General features: G+C 39.5%; 2 protein-coding genes across 6 annotated transcripts in view; one reads left to right on the top strand and one right to left on the bottom strand.

The window, feature by feature from the left end:
• Nucleotides 1–16,926, top strand: part of SUMF1 (sulfatase modifying factor 1) — an 891,645-nt gene that overhangs the window by 515,030 nt on the left and 359,689 nt on the right. The gene's annotated exons all lie outside the window — the stretch shown is intronic.
• Nucleotides 1–16,926, bottom strand: part of ITPR1 (inositol 1,4,5-trisphosphate receptor type 1) — a 276,298-nt gene that overhangs the window by 38,063 nt on the left and 221,309 nt on the right. For all 5 annotated transcript variants that reach the window (XM_042448619.1, XM_042448620.1, XM_042448622.1 and 2 more), the window contains 8 exons: nt 14,942–15,037; nt 12,432–12,554; nt 10,585–10,689; nt 9,851–10,043; nt 6,852–6,974; nt 4,693–4,868; nt 4,141–4,305; nt 757–952 (listed from right to left, as the gene is read on the bottom strand). In XM_042448619.1, the coding sequence (XP_042304553.1) occupies nt 757–952; nt 4,141–4,305; nt 4,693–4,868; nt 6,852–6,974; nt 9,851–10,043; nt 10,585–10,689; nt 12,432–12,554; nt 14,942–15,037 (1,177 nt within the window). The remainder of the gene's footprint in view (nt 1–756; nt 953–4,140; nt 4,306–4,692; nt 4,869–6,851; nt 6,975–9,850; nt 10,044–10,584; nt 10,690–12,431; nt 12,555–14,941; nt 15,038–16,926) is intronic.

The following is a 16,926-nucleotide window of genomic DNA, read 5'->3' as shown; positions in this document are numbered from 1 at the left end:
CACAGGGTGTAGGCATGAGACACGCAGTGAATTCTAGCTTCTCAGTGCATTTGCAGGGAATGTAAGATACACATACATTATCATGGCAATATGAATTACAGCTTAACTCCTATATGGTAGTGTTTCCAGTCAGGACTGTTCACATATAGCATTTTTAGAAGATTGCTGCAGGCAACAGGATGAACAAATGCCAATGAGTATGCTCCTAACCTAGGGTTGCAGGAAAAGCATCTGGAATACGATTTATCAGAATTACCACCGATCAAAGAAGGCAGACCCTCTGTGTACAGCTTTTTGATCCAACCTGACATTCTTAAATTTGTACTTCTTTGGAACTTCCATATTCTCATCACAGATAGTCTGACAGCACAACATATAAAGATACACACACACACAAATTTATCCATAGCACTTAACCTTAGCGTATCTGGTGTAGAACTATGGAATATTTTGGTACATAAGGATACATGCTTAGCTTTATTTAATCTTACTGTACTAGACAGTCCCTACTATTGTGTGCCACAGGGTAAAATAATTTCTGCAGGGAGAGACTGATGCAGTCAAATTTGCTTTGTAGCCTAATGCTATATGCTTTCAACAGATAAAAAAAATCTTAATTTAGAGTGGAACTCTCTCAAAAGAAATCTAATCTTAACAGGCAATCATCTATGGAAGGGGTTTAAGCCTCTTAAGAAAAAGAACTTGATGCATTTACACTGGTTGTATACTTTGAGGGATGGGATGTATAGTATCTACCTGGTAATAAAGTTTCATTAGGTAGTTTATCTACTTCCAAGATGAAGTCATTCTTGAAGAACAAGTAGCCCACTATCGAGAACAGGTAAACCAAGATAAGAGCAAGAACAGCAGTCAGGATGATGGAACGTCCATTGCGGGTAACACTTTTAATGACATTCAGCAAGGTCTCCTCTCTGTACACCAAGTCAAAAAGCTGGAAAAGGGGCAGTTCAAAACATTTCAAAAATTTATTATTGGTTAAAGACAGACAGGGGCCCCCTGTAACAGATGGCTATATCAACTGTAAAATGGCTCATGCCGTTTTAGAAATGCTAATTTTGTGGGGCCATAGTTCAATAATCTCTTTTTGCAATTACTACTAAAAGCAAAAGAGAAAACAACTAAAAAAAATCAAAACTATATAATGGGGACTACTCAAAAGTTATAAATAAATCTGATTGGTTTAGCTGGGTCCTAGCAGCATAGCATAAGCTATAGTTCAGAAATGACAAAACAACATTACCATGGTTTGGCAAATGAAAAACCACAGACCCAACTATAAGCATGCTGTTTGTCCTACACCTGTATGATGGCAGGACAAGTGATGCTTCATGCCACACTAGCTTAGACTTTGATGTGGAAATCCCCATGTGGATTAGTACATAAGCGAAAAGCCACAGAATGACCTAATGGAAACATTACAGTCTCTGTGACTAAATTCATACGAGGAGACAGTTGTCAGAATCAAACAAGGTTAATCGCATTTAAGTTCTATTAAAATGAACAGGTCTTTGGCCGGACCAATACACTGCCTCAGGAGCAACCTGATTCCTTTTTATGAAGTAACATTAATAGTCATAATTGGAAGGGCTAAAATACAAGCTTAAAGTTCTTCAAAAAAGCAAATAATTTTCACTTCAAAGGGAGAGAGAGGCATTTGAAAATGAAACAGGCCTAACATTTTCATTAAATTTCTCCCTGCTCCCTACCCTTGACAATACTCTTCTTGGCAACTGTGGGGTGATACAGACTGGCACTTTGTGTCGGCCTGATTGTGAACTAGAGCTGTGGTAGGACAGAGCGTTCACATGCTCTCAAACCCTACTGTGTGCCCTGGGCACCATCTTGGCATGCACCCATCCATATGGGGCATGCCATGATGACGCACTTGTGTCATAGCACCCACACAGCACTGGCCACAGGAGGTGTCATGACGGCACGCGAGCTCCATTATGGCGCCCCTTCCAAGAAGCTGCTTACAGCAGTTTCTTTTTTCTCACAAGAGATTGCCGTGGCATGTGGTTGCCGCAGCAATGATCCAGGGCAAACAGGAACAGCGTTTAGCCCCCCGTCTGTCAAGCCCATAACTCCTGCTATTGTTTCCCACACAAACACACTTTCTGTGAATGGCAATATGTTACTACATACAGCAATTGGAAGATGAAGTCCTTCTTTTAACAAAACAAAACAACAGAAACTGCCTTTCTTTAAATCACAATTTCCCTTGAAACAACTCTATGGCCATCATTCACAGACCTTACTGGGGGTAAAATGATAGTAGCCAATGATTGGGAAAGCCACTTTAACCTTAAAGTTTTTTTTAAAAAAAACGGAAGCTTTACTGTGAAAGTGGCTTTCCTGACTGTTGGCAACTGCCATTTTGCAGAATTCCTCCCTGAAAATTCCCTGAATCCCGATCATGTTTGTACTCTGTAAATGTATGAAAAAATTGGTTGTGGGGGCATTGCAGGATAGCTATAAGAGGAAGAGGTAAAGAGGGAAGAAGCAACACATCTACTGCCACCTCCATGGATAAATTTTGTGCCATCACAGATGGGCATTTACCAAACACAACTGGCAGATTATATAAGATTAAGCACCTCCTTCCAGCTCACAGTAATTCTCTTAAAAGTGCCACCTTCCCATTTGCCTTATGAGGAAAACAGTTCATTGGCAATCCAGTGTTTTGTAGTAAAGACACTGACATCTGTAATATGTATTTGACATCTCTTAATCCAGCATCTCCCATAATCTTTTCATGCTGCTGCTACTACTTCTATTCATGCAGACCAAGGATCCATTGGTGAGTGCTTTGCAGTAGTATGCACAATAGCTCCCCCATTAAATCCCTTGCTCTTAATGAAACACTTGCTAATTACTATGATAATTTCTTGCAAACATTTTCGGCAATTGTTATCATAATAATCATTTTATAGATTTTACCTAAGGCTCTCTCTTGTTCCTGCTGTTTGTTATGGAAGAAGGAAGGGCAGTTGAATTACCAAGCAACTTTCAACCATGAGACATGCTGAGAACCACAGTTCTCAGGAGGGATATGATATAGTGTGGTGTCATAAGCTTACATGTACCAACGCTACAGGTCAGGAGAAAAATCTCAAAAGATAGATGTGTTGCCTCTCTCCACCTTTTGCCCAGACATGACCTGACTAAACTAAGTGGGCAACTGTGCAGAGATGGAGGTCAGTTGCCATCCCTACACCCCCCTGGCTGGCCACACCATCATGTCGCAGCCTCTGTCTGGGTTTATCTTGGAAGATTTCTATGTCGGGAACTCTGGAAGGGTGGGGCAAGTAAATTGCTACATCTGTGCAATTTTTAGTTGATTTGGAAAGTTTTTGGTCAAAATTTAATGGGGAAAAATAGGGCAATTAGTATAGGCCTGGGTGCTTTCGGAGTCATGAGGCTGCAGAAATTGGACTTAGGTGGCAGTTTTCCCACTTCTGTTCTCAGTTGAGCTAAGTGAGCAGAGTTCAGCCACTGCCAATATTTTATATCAAGTGTGTAGTTTCACCATTACATTTGTTTTCACCAAGTTGCTCCTTTGATTTCAACTTTATCTGGGACTGGACAAGTTTTTCTCTCCATCTTAAAAGGAAAAAGGGGCACCAGGACCTCGGAAAAGTAACCCCAGAGACCACAACAACACTCTAGAATGCACATAACATCTTTTTTTTTACAATGTGCCACACCATGAAGGTTAAGTTTTCTCTATTTTAAAAATGCTTTACCAAAACTGCATAGATTAGAAGCACATGCCCACAGCTCATGAGGTTTTCAGAAACTAGTTGCTTTCTGGTCCATTAGTTTCATTTCCATTTATGCCACAACTTTTTTGAGAAATATGTATATCATAGGTTGAGACCCTGCAAACCTTGGCCTAGATCTGATTGTTAGTTCCAAATAGAGGAGAGCCACTAAATTAATGGGAACTTGGTAAATAAACATTTACATAACTTGCATTCAGTCAGCGGTTCTACTGTAGGTGAGACTAACAATCAGATTTGGATTGTTAGCTTAGATGCATTTAGTATCATAAAGATTACTAATATCCACAGCTATTAAGCACAGTTATATTATGAAACATTATGATTAAACACTTACCAGCAAACTATAGAAAAATTCATGAACAAACAGCCCCATTGCACAAATAAGAAGGTATAGCAGATGATAAAGAAACTCCACATCCATGATCATGGCTTTGTATCCTCGGGTGAAAGTTCCACAATTACCAACAAAACTCATTAGAAAGATTATTTTGTTACAAACCTGCAACAAAAGATTAGTAAATGATTTAAAATACTATTCCTCAATTGAAACTACCAAGGATCATTCAGGCAGGGATGTAGCCAAGGGGGGGAGGGGTCCAGACCCCCCATTCCATTAGATACAATGAATGGTGTGTGCCGCCGCACCGCTGTGCCCAAGCCCCAATATAATGGTGGCACTTAGTCTGGACTCCCCCTCTTCCCAAAATCCTGGCTATGTCTCTGATTCAGGAAACACATTAAAAACATACATTAGTTCTGACAACACGTTGGAGAATTTGTTTTGTAAATTCTACTAATACTTTTGGGCAGAAAACAGAATGTTATCCACTAAGCATGTAGCGAGAAAAAAGCAACAACATTTGAGAGGATCCTATTTGATACTTACATTGAATGCCCCCAGAAGAAATAACGTTGGCTGTAAACCTACTGAAAATATTAATCGCAATATTGTGGAAGCTATTAAAGCTCTAATGCCATGGGGTTTAGGTAAGGCGATAACTATAGCAAGCGATATCAGCATAGCTGTCCAGAGTAAACCTGACAAGTGAGGCTCCAGGGTACCTGAGAAAGGGAAAATATCCAAATAGAGTTCATTATGCATTTGTTTTGAAATGTATATTTGTTACTAGCATCCTTAAGGGCTCTATGAAGCCATGTGAGTAAAATGTACTGACGCAGCTCCAGAGAGGGCTTCTAACAATAAAAGATAATACAGATTTAAATAAATAAATAAATAAAAATTTATTTCTATACCGCCCTTCTTACAATCAGGGCGGTGCACAACATCATAAAATACAAATACAATAAAACAATTACATTAAAACAATTCTGGCCAGCTTGCCACTGCTGTCAGAGGGGGGGAGACTAATTGGAGCCTGTATCCGGGAATGCTAATTTGAACAAGAAGGTCTTTAGCCCCTTCTTGAACTGGGCCAGGGAGGTGGCCGAGCGGAGCTCTATGGGCAGAGAATTCCAGAGGGTCGGGGCCAAGATGGTGAAAGTCCTCCTAGACGTGGAGGCTAATCTGGCCCCTGGGACCCTCAGTAGCTGCTGCCCAGATGTTCTGAGTGTGCGGGGCGGATTGTATGGGGAGAGGCGGTCCTCTAGGTATCCTGGGCCCAAGCCATTTAGGGCTTTATTTAAAATATGTCTGCAAAGCAACATAAATGAGCATATACAAATATACAAATCAGTAACAAAAGAAGTTATTTAAAAGCTGCCCAAAAGATTCCAATCTTCCCTGCTCCCCAGATCTGAAACCAAGGGTTTTTTTTGGTTTGTCTTTTGTTCTACTTACCATCTGATGATATTTAATAATCAAACTGGCCCAACTTAGCAGTATTTCTACCTACATTCCAGTCTTCCCCTGCAAATGCCATGTTCTGATATCATCATGCAGTACTGTTTAATAGGGATGTAAATCCCTGACTGTCTAAAGGGTAAACAATTAAGAGTTTTCTCCCCGCTATGGCAGAACATGAGTATCTCCCCCAAAGGATCCCTCCCCCCATATGTGAAAGTCCTGAAAGAGGGGGTTCTATTTCTATGGGAAAATATTAATGGAACAGGAAGAGGCAAATTCAAAATAAAATAGCCAACTGCCTATCAAAATGAATGTCATGAAAAAAATATACTTAGAAATGTACATTTTGAGAAAAAAATACATTTTCAAAAATGTTTATAAAAATAATGTTGTACATTTCAACCCCTGTCAAAAACAGAGATTATTGAGGGAATAGGATTGCTAAATCTGAATGGGAGAGGGTCTGAAAACAGAGTGATCTGTTTTGTGGTTAATAATGTATAAATAAAGCCCCTTATATCTACTAAAATAGTCCAATATTTCCAAAAATATTGGTGATGTATTTGAAAACACTCAAAATACTGGCACATATATTCACCTTCATCCAAGTATTAAAAATCAAGCTTCTTTAGAAGAAACTCTGCTATTATGCGTCTGACTACAATATAGTATTTCTGTTTGGTTTTTTTCACGGCCAGAAATCTTTCTCATCTGTCTTTGGAACATGACATCCATCACAATGAAGATAAACAGGGAGAAAAAAACTCTTAAAAGTAGTTTCAATTTGGACTTAAAAGGCAGAAAGCTGAGATTTTAGATAAAGTAGATTCAGTGTGGCAGGGTTTGGGGAGCACAAAGCAACAGAGTTTCTCAACTGAGATGTGGCAGTGATCAAAGAAACAGTGGGGACAGGTGGGAATCTCACTCGATCATATGTCCTGGGAGGAGATACTTCAGAAAATGCCTTAGTAAGCTCTAGACAGCTCTGTGCAGGCATAGAATAACTTGGGTGTGAGTCACAGAGACCACAAAGAAGAAACTGCAAAGACATCACAACTCTTTGCCACCTTTTCTAACCGGAGAGAGTGTGAAACCCATAGTTTTCTCACTACTTGAGAGAGTGGAAAGTGCTTACAACAGAATCACAAAAACATTCACCAAAAGTAAGAACTTTACTTAGCAACCCCGTTCTTGGCTTTAGTTATTAAAAATTACATTTCGTAACTTTGAAATATTCATACCTCCTTTGATTCCTTTAAATGGATAGAAAAATGCTACCAGTAGATTCATAAGGACTGCAAGATTAAATGATATACTGCTCCAAAAGGACATGTTGCGAGAACACCAGTACAATATATGCTGAGCTACAAGCAAAAGGAAAAAAAGAAAAAAAAGTTTGCAAGAGAGAGATAACAGATACACAGAATAGAAATCCCTAGAGACCAATGTATTGCCAACTTTTCCTAGAATCACATGGTATCAATTGTAGAAATCTTTATTACCCCAATTTAAAATATCTTTTTAACTGTTGTTTGCAGAGTTGGCAGGTTCAGGGTATTCCGTTCCTAGAGAAGCCTTCTCAGATCAAAGGCCATATTACACAGAAACCAGCTTTTTATATATCGCTCAGATTTATAAGCGCTACGATAGCAAAGAACAGTTATGTGTTAAAAATAGGAAAGGTTGGAATGTTCACCCTGCACAGGCATAGACCTTTGTGCAGTCTGACCTTCTATAACCAACTCACCCAAATTTTAATTTACAGCCCCATATGTTTGGTGTAGAAATGTAGGTATTGTGGTAAACATATGTCCCTTGCACGTTTAATTTCTGTTTATCAACACTCAGCTGCAGGCTCTTCATTGGTATTACAGCATAGGATAACTGGTTGGGTCAAGTGAGTTTAAGTTTTCATCCCTGCCAAAATCTCAACCCGCAGCTACCTTTTGGCCCAGAAGAAAAGCTGCCATTGATGCTGATGGTACTCCTCCTGGGGCAAACTGCTGCTGTAGGAAATGATATAATCCAGACTGGGGCCATGGATAAAAGCTCTCAACCTCCTGTGTTTCGTCCCTTCTCTAGACCAATATGACTTTGCCACCAGCTCCTCTTCAGTAATAAAAAACCAAGAGTTCCAGAGGCATTCACATTCATAATGTCACATGTAGGATGGCCCTCAGTCATTTACATTAGTATATTCTATATGGTGAGGCTAAACTATGGCCCAAAATACCCTGCAGAAATAATCCAGTTTGAGACTGCTTTAACTGCGCTGGCTCAGTGCGAGGGAATTCTGAGAACTGTAGTTTTGTGAGACATTCAGCCTTCTCTGTCAGAGAGGTCTGGTGCCATAAGAAACTACAGTTCCCAGGACTCCCTAGCACTGAGCCAAGGCAGTTAAAGCGGTCTCAAAATGGATTATTTCTGCAGGGTGCTTTAGACTAAGAAAGCAAGAGTGGACTATTGCATGAAACAGAAGCAGATATCCCATCTGCTGAATGTATCTTTGGCCATGAAGCAGGTCTATACAATACAGTCCCTCAGCTATTCATAGCAGCCCATCAGCATCCTGATGTATTTCAGGTCCAAAACACACTGCAGAAATAATCCAGTCTGAGACCGTTTTAACTGCCCTGATTCAGTGCGAGGGAATGCTGGAGACTGTAGTTTTGTGTGACATTTAGCCTTCTCTGTCAGAGAGCTCTGATGCCACAATGAACTACAGTTTCCAGGATTCCTTAGCACTGAGCCAGAGCAGTTAAAGCAGTCTCAAATTGGATTGTTTCTGCAGTATGTTTTGGACCTGAGTCAGAAGTGGAGAAGAAGCCAATGAAGAAGCTGTTTGAGAATAAATGTTTTTAAATATAAAATATTTAATAAGAGTCATGTTTAAATGGTTACTTCAGAAAAAGGAAGTTGTAGATACAACTGTAACATTACTACGAACCTCTAGCATCCCCCTTTGGCCTGGCAGAAGTCAGTGATTTCCCCAAAAGAAAAAGCGAGCTACAGTTAAACAGCAGGCCCTAAGCGCATCTCTTGAAGGTTTTGACTGGTGGGTCAAGGAGCAAATCGCTGACTGTTCAATGGGATTCAGCCTGGCAGGGCTCAAAACAGTTCAACATGCAGGCAGAAAGCCCCTCGGCTTGCAAATGGGGTGGAAGGAATTCCCACAGAATGTACCCCTCCTTAGCACAGAAGCTACTCGTCAAGGAAACGGTAGAATGAAGGAAAGAGCAGAAAAGAGGGCCAGAAAAGACCCTGTATCCTTTGGAATTCCTGCGCACTGCTCTTTGGGTCTTTCCAAGCGAACATGCATGACCACTGAAACAATGACCTATTCTTGGGATCATCATTGTCATCTTCCTCCTCTTCCATGGGCACAGTAGCCAATTTATTCTTGCCTTCATTGCCAGCTTTCTGCCCGCAACCAAAACATCCAGAAAAGAAAAGATGCCATTTGGACATTCCCTCTGTACTTAGTGCATCTTCCAAAGAATTACCTAGCTTCTGTCTTCTATGATGTTCAGGTGTTAAACCAAACCTAGTTTGTATCAACAACAAATTTCCAGCCCCTTCTTGAATTCTGTGTCCCACCCCACAAACTTCTTAAAGTGAGCCATCACGGGTATTAATTCCAAGGTTTTGCCATATAAATTGATTTCTCCAGTAAACCTTGGATGGGAAGTTGCAACAGGGGGACAAGAGGTCAGTGGCACGTGCTGATACATGTTCAGCTGGTTATCAGTTTGGACTTTAGTAATCTTACCAGCGTTTGAGCAATGCTGACAGTAATGCTGGAAGTGAGATCCAGGGAACAACAAGCAATGTTCACAGAACAAGACATTCATGCCAACTTCTTCACTAAACCACCACCATTCTAAAAATGCACTTTCCTCTCCCTTCAGTACCAAGTAAAATGATGCCCCACTCACAAATATGTGCTAGGGAACAAGTATTAGCACTGCAGACAGAAAAAATACCAGATGAAGTGGACTGGGGACAAGTTCATACAAGTTTGTAGAGCTGAAGGTTTTTAAGGTGCCACATGATTCTAGGTTGCTTTCTTTGCAATCAAAATAGCCCCCTGCTAACAAATACTTTAGAGTGAATAAAACCCCATAAGAGAGCCTGAACACAGATAAAATAAAATTCCTTAGAGGCTGAATCAGAAAATAGTAGCCTCACAAATCAAGTATGGCTATCTTGAAAACCAGCCTTCTGCTTCAAAGTTGTGTACCTCTTAGTTTCTTTTGCCAGTTCATTTCATTGAAAAGGTCTTCTGATCGCAAGAAAAAGTCATTGATCTTACTGCCTTGTTCATCCCTCTCTGTGGTGTAATAGACCCGTAGTTTAGATTCCTTAGTAAGGAATTCACATATACTTGGCACAGGGAAGACAATTTGCTCCATAGTACGATCTGACCTAACAATCTGTGTAAGAGAAAATGAAGGAGTAATTTACATGGTGACAGTTTAAAATGTGGCAGAATAACTCGTTACCATAGAAAACCTCACTTGCCTAGATTTTCTGTATGGTCTCTCTTGAGACCATAATAACACCATTTGCTTTATGTTTTCCCCTTGTTTCAGTAACATTTCCGATTTAGAGGATTGCTATTTACTCACTAATGGTTTTATACAAATATAGGCCTATGGCTGCTGGCCAAAATTTGTTTACTTAAAGCCTTAAAGAATATCACTATAGTATATCCATACCAAAAGCATTTAATTCTTAGTAGAATTTGTAATGGTTATAGATCACAAATATGACCACATGGTGTGTATGAAAAACTATTTCATACAGGGGAGAAGCACCCAGCTTTCAGATGTTTTATGGAGAATTTTCCCCAAAATACGACAAAATCAGATTATTATTTTATTTTAAAAGAACAAGAAAAATTACAACAAAAATGCATTTTTTCCCCCAGTTTATCGAAGTGGATGCTAACAACAATTTTAGTGTAGATTTTACCTCAATCTGAGCTGTGTGCTTGGCATAAAATTCCAAAGCTTCATCTCCATCTATCTGACCTCCAGGCTTCAACATGTTCTGCAATTCTTTGTTATGGCGAGCAAGCTAAAATAAATAGATATGGAGGGAAAGGGGTTACTATGTTGGTACCAATTGTTTGAAACAATTCAATGCTAAGAAAGTTAAAGAAAAACAGATTTGTTTTATTTTAGATGAAACTGCATACTGACTTCAGGCCAAAGCTAGGATAGAATAAGCAAATAATTACTACCCTGCTTTTTTAAAAAGCAAAATACAAACACCAAGGATCCAGGCAGGACTTTACCATTTCAGAACAAGGAATTTTCTGAAGCTAATCTTACATTAGGGTCATTATTCATAGTTCCATTTTCTCCAACCTGCCACCAAATGCCTGCTGCATGTTTTATGTTTCTTCTTTCTTCCTTCACATCAAGAAATTTGAAAGTATAGTATTTGTGAGCACACATCCTGGATAGGAACAGTATTTAAGGTGCAAGGGTTCCCTGAAGGCCACTGCTATGGCACATATTAACATACGTCCTATATGAACACAGTCCCACAAGTCCATATGGCTTAAGACAGAAGCCACAAGAATGAATGCAGGTGCAACACTGGTTATGAAAACCATTATTGTTTCAGTTAGTATGAAGTATAAGACATAACAATGAGGTTGGCAACAAAAACCACTGCAGAGGAATTAAATTAAAAAATGCACAGCTTGTTAGAACTGCAATAAGCACCAAACACCAACATCACTACTAACACTAACTTCTTTCAGTAATTTATTGAGGAAATGTATGGCCATCCCTATGTCTGAAGAGGAAATTTATCTGGGATATGTTCCAGAATTGCTGAAATGAATGCTGACAAGGTGCTTAACAATGTCTTGCAAGTAGCAGCATGTGTCGGGGCGCGCATAACAAAACATTTGTTTTGAGGGTTTGACCATGCTTCAGCACTGAAAAACAGAACTAATGGGGGCAACTGCTGGTTGGGTGCAACCATCTATGTCACAATTGGCAACTGTGACTGGCATCTCACTAATAATATATTTCCCTTTCCTCTCCACAATTCCAGCATTTCCTGTCTATTTTAGGGATCAGCCCATAGAACAGGCAGGGGGTATCTTGACATGATGAGTGACAGTGATAAGCTGTTTTCCTACAGGAACTTGAAGCATTTTGAATCTGAGCTTCCTACACCATAGCTGTAGGATTTCAGTGATGAATGAGAAAAATAGGGTGACCAGTATTTGAGGGAAAAGGGGAACTACAGTGCTACCTCGGGTTACGAAATTAATTCGTTCCGCCGTTCCGTTCGTAACCCGATAATTTCGCAACCCAAAAAGGCTTTCCGTTAGCGCTGGAAAGCCGCTAGCCGCGCTTTGCGTTTGAATTTCGCGCCGAAATAAATTTCGTAACCCGAAAAAAATATCGTAACCCGGAACAGTTTTTTCCAATCTAACTTTTTCGTATCCCGGAAATTTCGTAACGCGATCATTTCGTATCCCGGGGCACCACTGTACTATGCTTTCTGAAACTTTATGCAACATTTCTACCAGTGAATGTGGCACCTACTAAGCAGACACCATGATTCTTCCAAACATCTATATGGGCTAGAGTAATTGGTGTGTGCACAATCAATATAGCTGCCCAGTGCCAAAAAAGGCCAGATTTACGGGATGGTTGCATCAAAGCCCCAACAAGAGTCTTCATCTCATTACATCTGAACTGAAGCACTTTTTGTGGGGTGGGTATAGGTTTACTAGTATGGAATAAATGGATCTAACTAGGCCTAAAATTTATCTTGTATAAATGAAATTGTACCTGATGCGCCAATATATAAATATTATGCCCCACATTTCTAGGAGATGCAGCAAGATCTTCACCATTTTCTCCATCTTCATACTCAACCTCACCTTGCAGATAAGCTTTCTTAATCACTTCCACCTGGGGGGAAAAAAGAAATCAAACTCAAAACTTGGAAAAAAAAGAATCAAAACTGAGATAAAGGAAGTCAAAACAAATTTCAAGCATACAGACTGATTCTTATTCTCCTTCTCATTTTCTAGAAAGACCACTAAAGGAATTTTATATTTATTCTCTCTTGCCCTTTTAAATAGTGGTCTTTGGCTCAAGTTAATGTATTCATTTTCACAGCAGCTGGTATTTGTTGCCAAATATAGTCTACAGCAGAAATAATTTGACTCAGTAGAATGAATGCAAGCCAAAATAAAGACTGAAACTTTATCCCCAGTTCACTCTATTGTTGTTGGATAATACATTGCATCACACTCATCTCAGACTCCTGCCATAACTAACACAAAATGTGGTGAGTTTACAGACTTTCAGTGTATACTATGGCATTCCTGCTCTGTGTTTTGTTATTTGTTAATGCAGGCCAGAAAGTAACTCTTGGAAGCTATTAAATGGCTTTTTATATCTAAACTACTAGTCAAATTTAGTAGTGTGTTGCAAAGGATTATTTTAAGCTCTTCTCCATTACATCTCAACAACCCACCATGAATCTGACAGCAGATCCACAAAAATATATTTGAGCACCCTGCAGAGTTTCTCTCCTCTTGCTATTTGATCTTTACTGAAGCAGACAGAGTGGGCACCTGGACCACCACAGCTTCCTAGCCTGCCAGACTAGTCAACAGATGCTACAAAGCTTTTACGCCATTGCTGCTTGGGAAGGAAGGGAAAATTCACAGGAATGTGTCAGAAAAGGAAAAAAAGTGTCACTGATTTTGGCCATGGTCTCTCTCCTAGATTGGCTCTGAAACTTAAAAGATAGTCTCTAAGTTTCCCTTCCAAAAAGAAAAAAAGATTCCTTTTGTCTATGGAAAAGTTTTGATTCAGTAGAAGAATCCCACTGGCAGAATTCCCCTGCACCACCACCTTCAACACTGCTTTGGATCCTTCACATTTTGGACCCAATCTTTCACATTTGTAGAGGATACACATGTCTCCAGGAGAAAGGGCAAACCCAACAAACTTCTCTACTGGGATCCTGGCACTCATCCTACCCGTGTTCCTCACTAGTTCCCTTCCTGGACTGGGTATGAGAGCCTCAGGGTGACCCCTGTGGCTGTGTTGTCTTGGAGGCTTGTTGTGGTAAGCATCACCTGATCCTTTTATCAGGCTTTATAGAGATAGACAGAGGTAGCTGAAAACAAAGAATATTGAATAAATGGAGTTTTATTAAGACACAGAAAATAACACCATAACATTCTGCTCATTCATAGCACCCCAAAACCAGAGTCAGTTCTCCCTTCTTACTGACTGTTCTGCCACTGTTTTAGCTCTCCTGTTCTCTCTACACTGGTGCCTCGGGATACGAAATGATCGGGTTACGAAATTTCCGGGATACGAAAAAGTTGGATTGGAAAAAACTGTTTCGGGTTACGAAATATTTTTCGGGTTACGAAATTCATTTCGGCGCGAAATTCAAATGCTGCAAAGTGCAGCTATAGGCTTTCCAGTGCTAACGGAAAGCCTTTTCGGGTTACGAAATTTTCGGGTTACGAAAGGAATGGCGGAACGAATTAATTTCGTAACCCGAGGTAGCAGTGTATCTGACTGAGATCTTATCCCTATTTTTCTGAAATCAAACCCCTATATCTATACCATCATTTCTTTATGTCTGGGCCACCTTTCCCTGTCTGGCCTCTCACCTTTCTCCTGCCTGGGTTGTCTGTTCTATTACAATTTTTTTTCCTGTGGTCCCCCTTCACAGCATTCCCTGAGCTATGATGGCTACCTTCGGCTAGACCTGACCAGCTTCTCCTTCAGAGGTCTTGAGGCCTCCGTATGTCTCAGTTATGAGCAATGAGATCTAACACTTTAACAGCACACACACACAAATTAAGCCTGTCCCTCTGTTGGTGGGAACAAAGTCTGGTTATGAACCACAATGCTTTCAGAATACTATCCAGACTCATGAGATCAATTTTGTCTTATCTCCTTGACTAAGCATATTTTTTGTCCAAAGATGCCTAGGAAATATGCTATTTTTACTGCTTAGACTAACAAAATGGATCAGCTTCAGTAGAAATATGTGACTGAGGATTTAGTAACATTTACAACTATAAGTTAAACAGAACTTTTTACCTTACTAATGTATTAAATGATGTATTATATATGTTATTCAAATGGAACTAAGCGATTGAAGGCTCTACTAATTTTACTGCTGAGTACAGTAACACTCACTTGACAAAAAGACTAGATTACACAGTAAAATTTTAGTCATGCTAATGGTACGAAGACAATTCCATGCTGCCAAATCAGTTTGTAACCCCTAAAAGCTTCGGAGCATATTCCTGGAAACTTACCAGTTCTTTGGGCCTCATGTTATAAAGGATCCTTTCTGCATTCTCACTGTCATGCCTACTTTCCATTATAGCCAAGAGCAACTTAGAGGCATTGTTCTGGTGGAAGTAAAGGAAAAATAATTGATTAGCAGTTTTATATAGCATACTTTATGTATACAGTCCAATTCCTCTCTTTAAGAGGCTTCAACAGTATTACTGGAATAAGGGTCCTATTTCAGGCTAGCAGATGTTAAGAACAGGAAAAGGGGAGCCATCCAAACTAAAACTTAAAAAAGCAAATCAACAAGTGAGGAGAGAAGCATAACAGTTCCCAGTGGTATTTTTTTTAATACACAGGGAAACAAGTCTGACGAGGAGAGCCCTCACTTCATGGGGAGGCTCTCCATGGGACATGGACCATGGGGAGGATCACAGTGTATCAACACAGAAGGAATTATCATATATTTATATGACACAGCTACTGTATAAAGATTTCCTCCCTCTGAAACAAGCTTCCAAAGTTAAGATACTTTAGTACAGTATGTGTATATTAAAGGCTCAATTGAGGTTTTCATTCATACTGGTTTATGGCTTCTAAGCTATTTCCTGAGTTAGTTTTTAACTTATTGGTGCTATTTATCTATTTTTGATCGAGGCGCTTTGAAGTTATTTGCTTTTATATCTTGAATATAATTTTGCAGTTAAGCTTATATTTTTGTGTTGGTTGCTGTCCCAAATACTATTTGTGCCAAGGAGGTGATATATGGTTTGAAATAAATAAATAAATAAAATGTTCAATAACTGTTCACAAACACTTGAACACTGGGCAGAGATAAGAGAGGAACTGAAGGAAGGTGCTGAAAAAACCCTGCCAGCCAATCAGTTTGAGTAGACATGATTCAACAGAGGCTTGATGGCCATCTGTCAGGGATGCTTTGACTGAGATTTCCTGCATGGCAGAGGGTTGAACTGGATGGCCTTTGTGGTCTCTTCCAACTCTATGATTCTATGATTCCCTTCTATCTGAGAGTGGAACCCTTTATTGAATACTTACAGTGGTGGATGTAGCCCACTCTTTCTGGACTCTTCTTTTCACCAGCCAAACATTCACTAAAAGTCAATCCCACTGATTTCATTCAACCTATCTCCAAAATCTGTATGCTAATCACTCTTGATTCTAACTAATGGATCACAATTGTTACAGGATGAGCTTCCTTTAACAGAAATGCTTCAGATCAAAAGTGTTTTGCATCTCAGAGTTTTTCAGATTTTGGAATATCTGCATATACATAATGAGATATCTTGGAGATGGGACCCAAGTCTAAACATCACATTTATTTATGTTTCATATATACCATATACACCTAGCCAGAAAATAACTTTACACAGAATATTTTTAAATAATTTTCTGCATGAAACAAAGTTTGTGTGCACTGAATCATCAGAAAAGCAAAAGTGTCACTATCTCAGCCACCCACGTGGACAGTTTTAGATTTTGAAATATTTTGGATTTGGATAAGGGAGACTCAACCTTTAGTATCTTTTACTTTGCAGTCAGTCAAGAAGCTTTTTGTCCTGCTTTCAACAGAAGTCCCACTACAAAATCTGGCTGGGAGGAATCAATTATAAGTAAGACTATTAGAGGGCAGCTTTTGTCCTAGTTCCACAACTTTGGTATTTTGCCCACTTCTCAAGCTAAGTAGAAAATCACAGTGCCTCATCTGATGGTACTGGTGTTAGCTTCTGGCCCAGTACTGGTGGTTTACACTTTTCTGATGATATATCAAAGGTCCTCTGAACATGCTATGATAATTCTGTGTAATGCAATCTTCTAATTACATAATACTTTAAACAGTCTTTGAAATGCATGGCACAAATCAACTAATTCTATGTCATACATTAAGAACATGAGAACTTTTAAAAATAAAATGTTATAAATTATTTGTTACAACATTTTAATGAAATCTGACCTGGACACCCAAAGTACATTTAAAGTCTTGCAAGCT

This window comes from Sceloporus undulatus, chromosome 2 (assembly GCF_019175285.1).
Source record: "Sceloporus undulatus isolate JIND9_A2432 ecotype Alabama chromosome 2, SceUnd_v1.1, whole genome shotgun sequence".
Lineage (NCBI taxonomy): Eukaryota > Metazoa > Chordata > Lepidosauria > Squamata > Phrynosomatidae > Sceloporus > Sceloporus undulatus.
This window is presented reverse-complemented; position numbering and strand designations above follow the sequence as displayed.